We start from the raw sequence: 16,203 nt of genomic DNA on the forward strand, positions 1-16,203 counted from the left end.
CCCACGTTGGCGCTCACTAGCTGGGCTTGACCTTTGTTGGGGACCTTGCAGCCTCCAGAACAACATGTCTGAAGGGCCTCCACACGGTTCTCCAGTGAGGCCCCTCAACAGCTCGGCCAATGATGCAGCACATATCCACTTGTCCCCCCCCCCCCCCCTCTCTCTCTCTACCTCTTTTGAGTCGGTCCCCTCTCTGTTCTCATCCAGCCCACCATTCCTCTCCCTGCTCCTTCCATGCGCACTCCTCTGCAGAGCGTGCGGGGCTGTTGACGCATCGGCGCCGGCCAATCGCACGGCTCGTCTCCGAGGCGCAGGGCCCGACGGGCCAATGAGGGAACGGCACGGGGCGGGACGTGTCCGGTCCACTCACACCTCCACACAGAAAAATCACTGGTGCTGGCGAGTGATAGAGACAGACGCGGGCCGAGAGTGGAGGACGCGCACACGGACACGGACACGGACACGCGCAGGCTGCTTCACGAGGACACGCTACGGGATAACTGCTGACATGGAGGTGTCCGTTTGACCCGCTCCAGACCCGCTCCAGACCCGCTCCAGACCCGCTCCAGACCCGCTCTATCCAACAGGTCCACCGCAGCCGCGAGCATGTCGACGGCAGAAGGAGCTGGCCAGCGCGAGGAGGGGGAGTACGGAAGGGCGGCGAAGCGGCAGAAAACAGAGGAGACGGAGACGGAGGAGGAGAGGGAGGAGGAGAGGGAGGACGAGAGGGAGGAGGGCGAAGAGGAGCTGGAGGAGGGAGAGGACTCGGACTCCGGCTCGCTGCCCGGTAACGTGGAGTCAGCAGGGGACAACCGGGCCCGTCGGAGCGCGAGCCAATACGGAGAAGGAGGGAAGGTAAGGAGACCGACATGACAGACGTCGGCCCTGCAGCGCAGCATCGCGGCGCGTGCACGCGTTCGAGCGCGCGTCACTGTGTCAGTGAGAGAGCATCCACCTGAAACACCACAGGTCACTTCAGGTTCTCCACTGAAAGGACGCAGCCACGAGCTTCGAGAACACGTGGCTGCGCGCGCATTCACTCGTCCAGGACAGAGGACCGTTTATAGCATGTGAGCCATGGACGTTAAGAACTATTGTCCATGAGTCTCTACTGTACTACTTTCCTTAAGCATTAAATAAATGACACATCCATAGTCAAGCTTCGGTTCCCCACAGTGCTGAATGAACACCTGCAGGGTTGATGGACTCCAGAGTGGACTAAAAATACCTTGTTAATGGGGGTATAATGTACATACTTTCATCTGATATATTGTTTGGGCTTTGCATATCAACTTTGAATATTATATTATAATTTACGCTCATTTAAGCTCAGAAAGAAAGTTCAGCCCATACCATAGACCAGGGGTTCTTAACCTTTTTGACCTCAACTTTTCAAGTCCAAAGTGGCCCACGGTCCATTCAATATTAATATTGGTTTAACTAATTGATTTGATTTGTATTCAATAACTAAATCAAATCCTTTGATTTGTATTCAATAACTTTTGATTTGTATTCAATAACTAAATCAAATCCACGTACAGTTTAACAAGCAAACACCTGATACAATGTGATCATCACAAATACATGTATTAATCATGTGTATGTAAACCTGCACAACAACCAACCAATATAAAAACAAATGTAAAGGCTCAAGTCAGACTTATTAACACAAAAATAACTAATAATCAGATTTTACTACTGAAATAAATGAGGGAAAAATGGAAATTTTATGTGGTGATCAAATGAATACATTCAAAATAATACGTTTTAAATTCAAATAAACTGTAAATAAAATGTAAAAAATGAAAATATAGCCTTAAAATCTGTGACTGATTTGCTTCAGCAGTCTTCAAGTTGCTCTTCATACCTGTGACAGCTGGCTTTCAAAGCCCATTTGAAGTGTCCAGTCAATTAAATTCAGTTTATTTTGTATAGCGCAAAATCACATCCTCAGAGGGCTTTACAATCTGTACACATACGACTTCCCTGACCTTTGACCTCACATCGGATCAGGAAAAACTCCCCAAAAATAACCTTTCACAGGGAAAAAAGGGAAGAAACCTTCAGGAGAGCAACAGAGGAGGATCCCTCTCCCCGGATGGACAGATGAATAGATGTCATGTGACCAGATGAACAGAGTTACAGAGTTACATAAACACATTACATGAATATGACAATGTATGACTAATGAGTAGTAGGCATGGAGCACGATCCAGACCTCCACAATCCATGAGAGGAGGGGGGGCGGGGCGCATCAGCAGGACCACCAAGCAGGAGGCATCGCGAAAGAGGCCGGACCAATGAGGCCCTGGATGCAGGAGGCACAGAGGAGGAGGCCGGGCCATTGGGAAGGAGGCCAGGTCCAGGTCAGGGTCTGGATGCAGGAAGCAGGGGCAAAGAGTCAGGACCCAGGACCAGCTTCAGACACAGCCAGGTCCAATGGACCCCATGAGACGTGAAGTCACAACGACTCCAGGGAAGAAGTAGAGTTAATAAGGTGGAAAGTCTTAAGTCTATTCTTGAATGAGGTGACTGTGTCTGCCTCCCGGACTGAGAGTGGAAGCTGGTTCCATAAAAGAGGAGCTTGATAACTGAAGGCTCTGGCTCCCATCCTACTTTTTAGGACTCTAGGAACCACAAGTAGCCCCGCATTTAGTGAGCAGCTCTCTAGTGGGGCAATATGGTACTACAAGCTCCTTAAGATATGATGGTGCATCACCAATCAAGGCTTTGGAGGTCAGTCAGTGACACAACGGACCTTTTCGGCATCTGGAGCCCATTTTCTTTTCTCTTGAAAAACCCCACCGGCTTTCCCACGAGCGCTGGATGTTTGGTCTCCAGATGCCACTTTAGCTTTGAAGGCTTCAGTGCGGCGTTGATAGCGTACACACGCACACACGCACACACACACACACACACACACTGGGCTCTGGCTCTGCCTCGTCACCTCCGTTAACAAAGCCCTACTTAATGAATTACTACTTATTTTAAGATAAACATTTTTAAATCCAGCCCTCATTGTAATTGAAATGAGAGAAGAATATTGATTTATTATTGGATTATTTAGAATTCATCCAGTTAGATTTGAAAACTGATAATACATATGGTTGGGACATTATTCATTTATTTGATGTGACAGTCAGTTGTCTGTTGACAGATGTAGAAAGACCTGCTAGTAATGTTTCCGAGCCTTTGCATGAGGACCTGTTCTGGAACTGGACCTTGTTGGCCTGATGTATCGGGACGCGTCCTTCTGAGAGCAGCTCAGATCAGTCTGAGGAGGCAGAAACACATCGTGAAAGAAGGCCATAACGTACCATGCTGTTAACTCTCTGGCCAATCAGACAGAGCCCTCGCCGCTCGCCATCGTCTGATAGGTCAGAATCTGCACACTTAAGAGTGAGGCGTATTAGACTGCTGCTGCCTCATTGCTCTGCATGGTTTAAGGAGGAAAGCGTGACAAGGTGACGCGCTGCATGCCAGAGTGGAACTAAAGCCCGTCAGCCGCCTGGCAACCTCTTGGCTGCTGGAGCGACGGCACGAGCACAGGTGATGTGTTATTCGTCAATAACCAAGCACACTTTCATATCTGTTTCTTTACCACACGTAAACCTGATTTAAACAGAGTCCAGCTCCTCTGACCCCCCAGAGTCCTGATCTCTGTCCTGCTGTCCACCTGTAGAGTGCAGCTTGATCCTGGACCACGTTGGATCCAGGTCTCTGTGGAGATGTGGGCTCAATAGTCACCGACCTCCCGCTGCTTGCCTCCATCTTATTGTTCTTCTTCTGAACATCAGACAGCCAGGAGCATGCTGGGTAGTGGAGTAGCCTCAGGTCCCAGCTGGGTTAGCTTAGCATCCATCTGGGCTCTCCTCTCTGGGGCCGTTTGGTGGCGCTTGGTCCGGAAGTCTGGCCGGTTGGTGGGCCGTGGGCGGTGATGGTCTCAAGGTCCGCTGCTCTTTAATCCCTCGCTTCCTTCTCCGATGTCGATGAATGTATTCTGTCATGTTCCATCTGTTAGTGCTCCAGTAATCAACACAATAAATAAATTAAGACAAAGAAGGCAGCGAGATTCATGGGAGCTGCCGGCCGCAGCATGTACATGTGCCATGTCAGCTTTTATGTATCTAATAGCCCGTCTCGTTAACCTTTTGCCGTTTCCTCACCGTCATGTGTAGCTTCTTCATTTTTCTCTCGAAGCGCACCAGATTGTTGCATTAAACTGAAAATGCAGCCTTCAAAAAATTCAGGGTGCATTCTTTTTCATATCCCAATATATAAAAAGAAAATTCCAATAGCTTGCAGCCCGACTTTTCAAATTGCATTAAATAAGATTTGTTCACTCTGAAACCAATCGGCATACATTGTAGGGAACTACACCGTGTCATCTTTCTTTTGGTTGTATGCGGCCGTGGTGGAGGTGCACAGGAAGAAGTACCAAACGTTGCAGGTAAAACGATGCCACCAGTGCAGGTCACGTGACTCTTGTGGTTTCCCTGTTCGAAAGTCAGCAGTTGGCAAACACATTGTCTCTCTCACTCCGTCACAGAATGTGAGGACATCACTGTGGAGCTGCTCAGCGTTAGAAATAGGACAGAGAGGGGAAGCTCTGTGAGGACATGCATATGTATTTTGATTTGATTGAAATCATCAATCCCCACTTGTGTCAGTATACATCATGTTAATATTCCCCGAGCTCGATGACGGAGAAGGGAGATTCCTTGTGAAGCTGAATAAATTGTTACTTGACGCACTTAAAGCTGTTTTGGTGGAAAGATGGGATTGGACTTGTCAGCGCCTCTCCTCTCCTAAATAACACAGTATGAGGGTTCGGGCTGACCCGTCTCCACGGTCACAGGCTGTGTAGAGAGACAATGTGACACCACAATTGCTGACTGACATCTTCTTCTTTCTTCCCATTCTCTTTACATGAGAGATTTTCATTTCAACTGGGCCAACAGCTCGCCGGTTAACATTTCCACTGTGTCATGTTTCAAACCCCTCCAGTGCTTCAATTACAACTCTCATTCAACATCTCACAAGTTAAATTATTGCGATACATGTAGCCTCTTGATTTATGTTTTGGCCAAATATGAGTACAATGTTAATGCATTGTTAATGCACGCCTGCTCTGTGTACGCACACTACCATCCCTAGTGGCCACCTCCAGACATCCCTGGGCCAGCTAAGAGTTACTAGAACTTATATTGGGGAGTTGGATGAATCCGCTGATTTACAAACGTCTCGTACCCAATCTAGGTCTATGAAAAATATGTTTGGGCCCCACGGCATCATGTACCAACGGTACAAATGTTCTGGACCAACACAATAACGAGAGGAGGGAGCCGTTTTGGCTTTTCAGTGGAAGGATGTACTGAAATGTATACGTGTCAACCACACTGTGTTAGCTCACTGTGTTTCCTTTTGTCATTGTCTCACCATAACAGGATGCACATTCAAAGACACACACACACACACACACACACACACACGTTGCTAGTCCAGACTTGGTTTGGGTCAGGTTGAAAGAGGCGCTGGTGATAAGTGTAGTCCTGTTGCGATGGGTTAAGGTTAGGGAATGCATTATGACTGTAAGGTCCCCACAAGTACAGAAAGACAAAACGTGTGTGTGCTTGCACGACTCCTCCTGAGTGAAGGTGGTGTCACCTTGCTGTGTAATCAGCATGACACGCGTGTAGTCAGGTTTCCACACACACTGTGGTATGCACACACACGCACACACACACACACACACACACATTATCTGATCACTAGAGTGTGATTAAGAAGATAAGAAAAAAACCTTTCACAGTGAAAAAAGAGGAGGATCCCTCCCCGGATGGACAGATGAATAGATGTCATGTGACCAGATGAACAGAGTTACAGAGTTACAACACATTTAATGAATATGACAGACATTATATATAATGAGTAATCCATGAAACAGAAGGAGGAAGAGAGGAGAGGAGGGGGGGCATCAGCAGGGCCACGGCAGGAGGCCGGGCCCTTGATGCAGGAGGCACAAAGAAGGAGGTCAGGTCCAGGCCAGAGGCTGGATGCAGGAAGCAGGGGCAAAGAGTTAGGACCCAGGACCAGCTTCAGACACCGCCAGGTCCAATGGACCCCATGAGACGTGAAGCAGAGTTAATAAGGTGCAATGGAGAGATGTAAATTCATCCATAAGGAGAGAGAGAAGAGGAGATAGGTGCTCAGTGTATCCTAAAACATCCCCCAGCAGCCTATAAGCCTATAGCAGCATATCAAGGGGCTGGACCAGGGCAAACCTGATTCAGCCCTAACTATAAGCACTATTAAAGAGGAAAGTCTTAAGTCTATTCTTGAATGAGGTGACTGTGTCTGCCTCCCGGACTGAAAGTGGAAGCTGCTTCCATAAAAGAGGAGCTTGATAACTGAAGGCTCTGGCTCCCATCCTACTTTTTAGGACTCTAGGAACCACAAGTAGCCCCGCATTTAGTGAGCGCAGCTCTCTAGTGGGGCAATATGGTACTACAAGCTCCTTAAGATATGATGGTGCATCAACAATCAAGTAATTGATTTCTATAAGCAAATTATTTAAACAGAATTATATAGATTCATATAAGTGAAGAGCATTATGTTTTATTATCATTACGTCTGTCTGTCTTGTCCAGTCTTCTGAAGAAACACATGGAAAAGCATTTCTTCTAATTAAGTGATGATGATTGGACAGATGGATGTAAAATGTAACATGACTGGTTGGTGGAGGCTTACAACCATGAGGCAGTTATTGGTATTGGTATCTATAAATGAGTTAATGTATAGAGATCAACTTGAGGATTCACCTCCACGACTTCCTGCAATGACAGATCCAGATCAACGTGAAGCCCGAAGGGAAGAACTGAAACAGTTGTGTGAAATAACCACGTAAACTCAGTCAGAAGGAGTGACAGTGCTGTGACCTTTCTTTTTCATAAGTGTGACCACCAAACAGCGCTGTTTTGGTTTTTGGGTCCTACCAACACAAATGACAACGCCGCACAGCTGCTCCGCCTCCTGCTCCGCCTCCTGCTCCGCCTCCTGCTCTGCTCTTAACGAGAGTCCAAACCAGGAGCACTTTGATTCCTGTTGCTAGGGGGATCAAAGTGTTGGCCATTAGTGTGAATGTGCGAGCCGATGGCTGAGAGCATGAGAAGATGGTGGCGGTCTCGTTGGTGTTCTGCAGGCTGCAGCCACCAAGACGTGTGTTCAGACTGCACTGCTAGCTTTCACATGAAGAAACACACTGGGACACAATACGACAACCACTGGGACAATAATATGTAATATTCAATGAGTCCGCGGAACATGATAATGCTCTTTAAGTGGGTATTGTATTTTCTTATAAAAAGATTGAAATTGATGACATTGTTGTGCAGTTGTAGAGCGAAATGACAGGTGACACTATGAACCTATATGAACTAGAAATAAAGAAAGATTCCTGTGCCTTGTTCCAGGTTACTGTTTAGATGCAGCCTCACACGACAACACCAAGACGCTTAAGAGGAAAGGGCGTCTCATTTCTCTTAAAACATATTTCCTCGTTTCCTCTCTCCTTGCGTGGTTTTAACTAATTACTCATTAGAAAATGGAATCAGTAACCTCATCCAAGTACTCTGATCACTTCCCATTACATTGAATTACCTCAATACCAACTATGCCAATAAAGACCATTAGTTTGTATGTAAAGCAGAACAAAGGGACCACATCACAGAACTCCAGCTGTGAAAACACTCCGAGGACACCAGTCAATTGGGACATTGGTGTCACTGGATTTGAACTTGGAGCAGCAGCTTTACCCATATGAATTTAATATAATGTCATCTACAATCCATCCAGTAAATTCTTTACTCAAACGTTTATCTTACATCCAGGGCTCATTCCCCCTGAAGGCCAACCAAGTCCTCGTGTTATTGATAAATGAATATTGCACAACTACTGTAGGAACGCTTGGTTTGGATGGAAAGAATCCAGATGCAGAAAAAAAGGGTTGTATAAGGGTTTGCATCTACAGTGGAGACGTATCAATAAAAGTCATTGAGGGAAAATAAGAGGATGTTTTGTATAAGAAACATAGATTTTTGTCTATCAGATTTATAAAATTCTGCATCAGGCCGTTTATCAAAGTGCTTAATTGACAGATGCAGATAATATACAGAACACACTGATAAACAAGGGGAATGCATAGTTGTCCTTTATTAAAACCTGGACAATAGACTCGCCATGTGTGTGCAGAAAGATATATATATATATATATATATATATATATATATATATATATCTCTCTCAGAGAAGCCAGCCTCTTGGTCAGCAGAGACAAAAGTTAGTCTGATGCCAGTTTGCTCTCCAAACACTCAGATGAGCGTCTATAAATAGACTGAAAGGAATGTCAATGTGAATGAGAAGGATGCAAAGAATTAAGATGGGGGAGGGTTAATGAGACAATCAGAAAAGGGAAAAGATAAAAGTTTGAAACGGACAGAATAGATAAACGAGATAAAAAGATGAGACCAGAGAAGTGTGAGGATTAGACTTTTAATTCCCTTTCACATGTACTCTCTCTCTCTCTCTCTCTCCTGTCTTCATTTCCTCGATAATACTCCATATTCATAACCGACTGTCCTAAAAAGCCTTAGTGTGTTGCAACATGGCCTTTTGCCAGCAACGCTGCTCTTTAGTGACCACTGACTTCCTGCTTGTCACCATGTCTTCTATTTACTCAAGTTGAAACACTGGGAGCTTCTTCAAACTTCCACTGATACGTAGTCTTCCAGAAAGAAGGGTTAGACTTAGGCTTAGACTTAGACTTAGGGTTAGACTTAGGCTTAGACTTAGACTTAGGGTTAGACTTAGGGTTAGGCTTAGACTTAGGGTTAGGCTTAGACTTAGGGTTAGGCTTAGACTTAGGGTTAGGCTTAGACTTAGGGTTAGGGTTAGGCTTAGACTTAGGGTTAGGCTTAGGGTTCCACTGTTCTGCTACGCATTCTCAGCTCACTGGTAAAATAAGTTTCAAACTGTAGAGCTCTTCAGCTTTGGCAGTTTGGCCCCAGCCTGATGGTCCCCTGAAGCACTGGCTTTGACAAAAAATATGACTGAAAAAACACGGTGGTCACTCTATTAGGTACACCTTCACTTGGGGACCAGGATAGGCCTAAACACCTTTAGGGAAGAAAAGACTGAATTGTTCAAAACTCTTTTACTTTAAAGAAGCCAAACAATATTGGTGACCATCCCCCGCTCCCCAAGACTGCTGCAATGCAATTTGACATAGCGAGTATTCTTTCAATTAGCCGATTGATCCAACAACAAATGTATTGATTAGTATAACAGCACACCCAAAATAGCTTTCAAAACTGGTCTGATTCACATTTCCTTATTTTCATTCACATATATAACAAACAGATTAACTTAATCACTATATGTCATGGCATCCTTTCCCCTGAACTAGAGAAACGGTATTAGTACTTAACTACTGAAACGTTTATGACATGGATTTATTCAATCACTGCAGTAATAAGCCACTAAGATAACCAAATGTATTCAGGGGAACACAAGAAGTAATACTTTGAAGAAGAAAGGTGGGACTGAGACGGTAGAGAAAGGCTACCGAAGCAACAATGAGAGCCATTTATTCACATTCAATTATTAACAAAGAAAACAACAAGCAGGCGTCATGGTGTCTGAGGCCAAAACAACAAACTCATTAAAATTACATTATTTTACTAAAAAGACAATATTAAAGTAAAAAAGTAGTCATAAAAGGCTTTGACAATGCTTCTTAAGGTTTAAGCAGCGCTCTGTCAAGATGCTTTCACAGACTAAGATCATGGATGTGTATGTGTGCAGATTGTAAAGCCCTCTGAGGCAAATTTGTGATTTTGGGCTATACAAAATAACCTGAATTGAATTGAATTGAATGTTGGCCAAGGAACTGGCTTGATGTGGGCCAAGACCCCAACACAGGAACTGGCTTGATATTGGCCGGGACCCCCTACACAGGAACTGGTTTGGGGTCTGAATGGGAGTCGATCATGATGCTGGGCTGCAGGGACTTTGTAGCTTGGAAAAAAGACAATTCCGAGACCCACGCTTCCTTCTAGGGCAGGGGTCGCTAACAGGCGGACCGCGGTTCGGATTTGGATCCAGACTCCGTTGTATCTGGACCCTGGATCTATAACCGATCGATAATTGAGAATTATTAAATGTTGATGGAGCGTTTGTATTTTAACCGGCGCAGCTTTTCCAGCCTTTACGGCCCTCGTTCAGCGGTCCAGGAAACACGCCGACCAATCACAAGCGTCACTTGTTGGCTACATACAGATGTTGAAATAACTGCTAGGCTACTTCAATACATATGGGACTAAATCATAGTGGAAGTTAGTCATTACTGTGATGTTCCGGACCTTTGCATGAGGACATTGAACTGGACCTTGCTGAACTCAGTTGAATACCCCTGTTCTAGGGGTTCCAACCACTAGGTACCTCGGAGAGATAGCTAGGCAAGTTCCAGAGAAAGCTCAAAGTCACCAGAATCAGGATCATACAGGATGCTAACTGGGTCAGGAGAAGGCAATAAGCTACCAGGGGTGCTACCTGGAAGCAGGATAGCAGGCTGAAGGGCGGGCCAGAGGCTAGCTGACAGGGAAGCTAGCTGGGAGGTAGCAGATTTAGAATCGGGGGTTTCCTTTAGCCACTCGGGCAAAGAGCTCCTCAGCCATGGATTAGATGTAGCTCCCTGGCATGCCAACTTTAAAGCAGCATCATTGTACTCCCTACATGAGCTCTCTTCCATAGAAGCATAGGAGGGACAACGCGAGTTCATAACGTTTCTGCTCAAACAATTCTGCTGGCTCCATGCTTGGTTCAGCCTCATTCTGTCACAAAAAAACATGTTTGGACCCAAACGCAGAAAAGCATGAGCAGTCTGCAGGGAAAGTGATCATTTATTTACAATAAAAACTAACAGCAGTGAGTCCAAAATCAGACAACAATCACAAAACAAAAGGAATGCTGAATCATGAAAGACAGGATCAAGCAACCTAAAACGTATTGACACACGGAGGGGGAAGCACAAAGACTTAACACAGTGTGGCAAAAAGAGGCGGAACAACCCAAAGGAAGACTGACAGGATGTAAAACCAGAGATGACACAAGGGGAGTGTGAACTTACAAAATAAAACAGGAAACAGTTGGATCCCAAGACCGTGACATTAGGAGATTTTAATGTTTTCTTCTACGACATGAAATATGTTATTAAATACCTCACATGAATTTTGATCCTTTTACCTGTCTTAAAAACACTTTGGATCTTTGTCTCTCATGATGGGAGTCTAACGTTGGACTGAGCTGGAGTTGCTGTGTGTGTGTGTGTGTGTGTGTGTGTGTGTGTGTGTGTGTGTGCGTGCGTGTGTGTGTGTGTGTGTGTGTGTGTGTGTGTGTGTGTGTGTGTGTGTGTGCGTGCGTGTTATTCCAGGTGTTTAGGTTAATTTCAAACTAGTTTCCATTTGGGACCGGGTTTTGGGGTTCATCCCAAGGGAACAGTACCATGATGTTGTTCATAATGTTAACATGTGCGACTCTATGCATTTGAAAGGCAACACAATACCTTGCTTGAAATTGTATTTCCTTGTGGCTAAACCCGAGGCAGATTGAACTTTTCTGCTGCATGACACAGAATTATTTTTGTCCAGAGACCTCTGTGTGTTGGGATTCAAATGGAGCAAGCTGCAGACAAACAAATGGAGCAAGCTGCATACAAACAAATGGAGCAAGCTGCATACAAACAAATGGAGCAAGCTGCAGACAAACAAATGGAGCAAGCTGCAGACAAACAAATGGAGCAAGCTGCATACAAACAAATGGAGCAAGCTGCAGACAAACAAATGGAGCAAGCTGCAGACAAACAAATGGAGCAAGCTGCAGACAAACAAATGGAGCAAGCTGCAGACAAACAAATGGAGCAAGCTGCAGACAAACAAATGGAGCAAGCTGCAGACAAACAAACTCCGCCGTTGTGTGTAACTGTGGTTGACTGTGTGTGTGTTGCAGGACAATGGCGAGGACTCCCATCGTATCTCTCCCAGCCCTGTGGTCCATGTCAGGGGTCTGTGTGAGGCCGTGGTGGAAGCAGACCTGATAGACGCCTTGGAGAAGTTTGGGTCCATATGGTGAGACAGAAACTACTCTGTGTGTGTGTGTGTGTGTGTACAGCAACCATGATGTTTTTCTTAGTTTTTTGCTGTCAAAGGTGATCTGTCACCAGAGTGAACCTCCTTTCAAGCAGGTAATATTTGAGGGTTTCCAGGGCCCATTTTAAGGCTATAGGCATCCTTTCTCCACGGTGGCATAGTTCTTCTCTCTAGGGAGCAACTTAAGAACCACCTTCCTTGATCTGGGCTAGCATAGCGCCCAGATCCACCTCAGAGGCGTCTGCCTGGACCACAAACTCCTTGTTGAAGTCGGGAGCAGTACACAGGGCCCTCTTTAGGTTGCTTCTTCTGCAGCCGGGTACCATGTCACGATACGAGAGTGTCACCATGAGGGGATGAATCGTTGGTAATCATTTTCAAGGCCTAAAAAAGGATCTTACCTGCTTCTTGGTCAATGGTTTTGGCCAGTCTTGGATGGCACAGAGTTTTGCCTCCTGGGCTTTGATAGTAGTTTGAAAGTAGTTTTTCTCCCCGAAAGTCAGCTTACATTTCTTAGGGTTCGCTGTCAAGCCTGCCTGTCAGAGGGACTCCAGGACCTTCTGCACCGGTAAGTGGCTTTCCCAGTCTGGATCACAACATCATCCAAATAGGCAGATGCATACTCTTGAGGGGGTTTAAGTACTTGATTCGAGCCCTGGAACGTGGCGGGAGCTCCAAACAGACCAAAGGGCATCACCTGACACTGCCAAAGACCTCCAGGGGTGGCAAAGGCCGTCTTCTCCTTGGATCCTGCAGACAAGGGGACCTGCCAGTACCCCTTCATGAGATCCAGTGTGGTTAGGAATCGTGCATGGCCCAGGCTTTCAATCAGCTCGTCAACACGAGGCATAAGATAGGCATCAAATTCAGACACTTCGTTCACCTTTCAAAAATCATTACAGAAACGCACTGATGTGTCCGGCTTGTTGGCCAGGACGATGGGGCTTGACCAGGCACTCTCACTCCTCAATCACGTTCAACTCCAACATCTTCCTTACCTCTTCGTCAATCAGCTTCTTGCGGGCCTCCGGCACCCGATATGGCTTTTGGTTCTGACCGGACAGCATGTGTGTGTCCTTTCTCACTGTGCTCTCAGCTATGTGATGATGATGCCGTTCAAGCGCCAGGCCCTGGTGGAGTTCTCCACGGTGGAGAGCGCCGACCGCTGTGTGTCCTGTGGAGCCAAGGAGCCTGTATACATCGCAGGTTTGATTGCTAGGCTTTTCCCTGTAAATACTTACTGATGTCATTTAATTGGTTCCACGTGCACATGCAGCATGTTGTATGTGTTTATATTTCCATCCATCTGTTCATCAGGCCAACAGGCCTACTTCAATTACTCCACATCCAAGAGAATCACCAGGCCGACCAACGCTGACAACCCCAACAGTGGCAACAAGGTCCTCCTGCTGTCCATACAGAACCCCCTCTACCCTATAACCACGGTACACACACACACACACACACACACACACACACACACACACACACATGTGCGCCTGTGTGGCCTTATTTCTATCACATCATTAGTGAATTTATTCTAAAACTCATTGTGAATACAATTATGCACCCTTAAAATATGCTGCATGTTTTTCATGTGTCAGATTTTGGGTCAAGAGAACACGCTGACCGAGGTCGTCAATCAGGACATCTCCAACTCCAGGACCTATTCTCTCAACGCGCATCCTCTTAACCCAGTATTTCAGTAGCTGCTATCAAGCTGCAGACTAAACGTGCCAATGGACCGGAAGAACCTTTGTTCCATTAGCTGACACCTTTCTCAATAGGAGCCTGTTTTAATAGGTCCCCATGGAAATATTATGCTCCATTCCTTCTACCCACATACACACACACACACACACACACACATGCAAACAACAATGGTTACAATACTGCAACCCTGGTTGTATGAGCACAGGTGGAGTCCTCTACTGTAATGGGTAATATTCCAATCAGGAGCAGACATTTGGCCACAATAGCCAGCCAATCAGGGCGTGCCTACCCAAATATGTGCAGACCCCACATTATATATAACACAGCACATGTAGCAGCGGCAGGGCCCCCTTAGCAGAGGGCTTTGGATGTAACCCCTGACTACTTTGCCCTGAAACAGGCGAAAGTGGTTCTAGCTCTAGCCGACAGGGTGGTCTGCACCACCTGCACAGGTAGTCCAGCCCTCCGTCAGGAGCCAAGCTTGGAGAGGACGACCCAGGCTCTGTATACATGTCCATTCATGGGACAACATGCCAGTGGGACAACAATCCACTCAGCACTTTTATTTGACTGCCACTCGGTCACTTTTAAGATGTAGATATGCAGTGACTGTGGCGTCTTTTATGACAGTGCCAAAGAAATGCAAATCTAAGAGTCATCTGACGGTGAATTATCAACATGATCTTCACATCGTCATCATAATGTAACCTTTACACCAACAAACCGTTTGGAGCCAGTTTTAAGTCCCTCTCAGTTGATTTCCAATGCTGTTGGTCATACCGTCCCTCTCAAACCAACTAGACTTGATAAGCTTCCCTTTAAAGCAGCACTTGTCTGTCCAGACTCCGTCCTCTGAGCTTTTCACTCTTTCATTTCTCACCATCAGGACTTCTCTTTCTCTTCTGCTCAGAGTGAAATGGGTCTCAGGACAATCCAAGTGGTCTCTAGCACAGTGATGTTTTGGTGAGGGATGTCTATCCATCCGACGGTATTGACCCAAAGTACAAGGTCACTTGTTGGAGCATCATCATCTGTAGGGGGTGATGGAGTCTACATACGTTGTGCTTGGCTCTTTGGCGATGTCTGTTTGCATCATCTAACACAGTGATCATTGATTTACTGAGTGACAAACAAACAAGAAGATGAGTTTGACCAAATACCTAAAAAAAGACTCTGAAAAGTTTCTTTTTGGTATTGATGACATGCTGAGGTCTGCGCTTTGTGCAGGTTAAGACACACTGCAGAATTAGAAATGTGTGTGTGTTGAACGTTGGACTTCTTTCCCTTTCCCACCTTTTGGTCCAGGATGTTCTGTACACGGTGTGTAACCCGATCGGCAGCGTGCTGAGGATCGTCATCTTCAAACGAAATGGTATCCAGGCCATGGTGGAGTATCCTTCCTGCATGTGCGAACACGTGCGACTTTGCATGCAGTGTGTGTGTGTGTGTGTGTGTGTGTGTGTGTGCCAGAACGTGTCTTCTCCTCAACCCCACTCCCTCAGGTTTGAGTCGGTTCAGTGTGCTCAGAAGGCCAAAGCTGCTTTGAACGGAGCCGACATCTACGCTGGTTGTTGTACGCTCAAGATTGAATATGCACGGGTAAGAGACAGGAAGCGCATCATCAGTCACATTCGGCCAGGTGAGCACGGCTGAGCTCACCTTCAGTAACCTTCAGTACCTTCAATCGTAGGAACGCCCAATAAAAGTGCATTCGAGTAAACAAGACAAGTAAACAACAGCATGAATATTTTCATGTATTTAAATGTTTTCCAACCTGTTCCCACTCCCAACTCTGACAGCCTGACACCGACATGCCGATGGAAAGTTTAGAGTCCGTGTGAGACGGAGGAGAGAAATGGTTTGAGCATGGCGATGTTCTTCTTCGTGGTAAAATGACACATTTAGTGATCATTTGTGCTTCAAAACCAAATCACCATCAATTGATGAAATGTTGAGGGAATGAAATGTGAAATGAGCTTTTCTGACTCTTTTCATATATATGTTCTGTATAGTTGACACAGAAGCAACATGAGCGAGCACTGGGCTGACGGTTCAATAAAATCATACTTGTTTGTTCCTTTAAAATATCTCGAGATGAAAACAGGAAGTGTCCTGCCCTCCACTCGGCCTCTCTCTCTTTGTCTATATTGTAAATGCTGAGTACCTCAAATCTTTGTCTGACATGATGTTACGATAGAAATCAAACCACCCGTACTCTACTGACAACAAAATAGTCATTACTGTATGTACAATAACACTTTAATAAAACAGATTGAACAATAGCTAA

At 45.8% G+C, this 16,203-nt stretch overlaps 1 protein-coding gene across 2 annotated transcripts in view; it reads left to right on the forward strand.

Moving 5' to 3' along the window:
* The first annotated feature begins 349 nt into the window (after window positions 1-349).
* LOC117743871 (heterogeneous nuclear ribonucleoprotein L-like) overlaps window positions 350-16,203 on the forward strand; it is a 34,971-nt gene continuing 19,117 nt past the window's right edge. For both annotated transcript variants that reach the window (XM_034551788.1, XM_034551789.1), the window contains exons 1-6: window positions 350-855; window positions 12,064-12,182; window positions 13,300-13,409; window positions 13,521-13,648; window positions 15,222-15,307; window positions 15,419-15,515. In XM_034551788.1, coding sequence (XP_034407679.1) covers window positions 607-855; window positions 12,064-12,182; window positions 13,300-13,409; window positions 13,521-13,648; window positions 15,222-15,307; window positions 15,419-15,515 — 789 coding nt within the window. In that variant the 5' untranslated portion in view covers window positions 350-606. The remainder of the gene's footprint in view (window positions 856-12,063; window positions 12,183-13,299; window positions 13,410-13,520; window positions 13,649-15,221; window positions 15,308-15,418; window positions 15,516-16,203) is intronic.

This window comes from Cyclopterus lumpus, chromosome 15 (genome assembly GCF_009769545.1).
Source record: "Cyclopterus lumpus isolate fCycLum1 chromosome 15, fCycLum1.pri, whole genome shotgun sequence".
NCBI classification, from domain to species: Eukaryota; Metazoa; Chordata; class Actinopteri; order Perciformes; family Cyclopteridae; genus Cyclopterus; species Cyclopterus lumpus.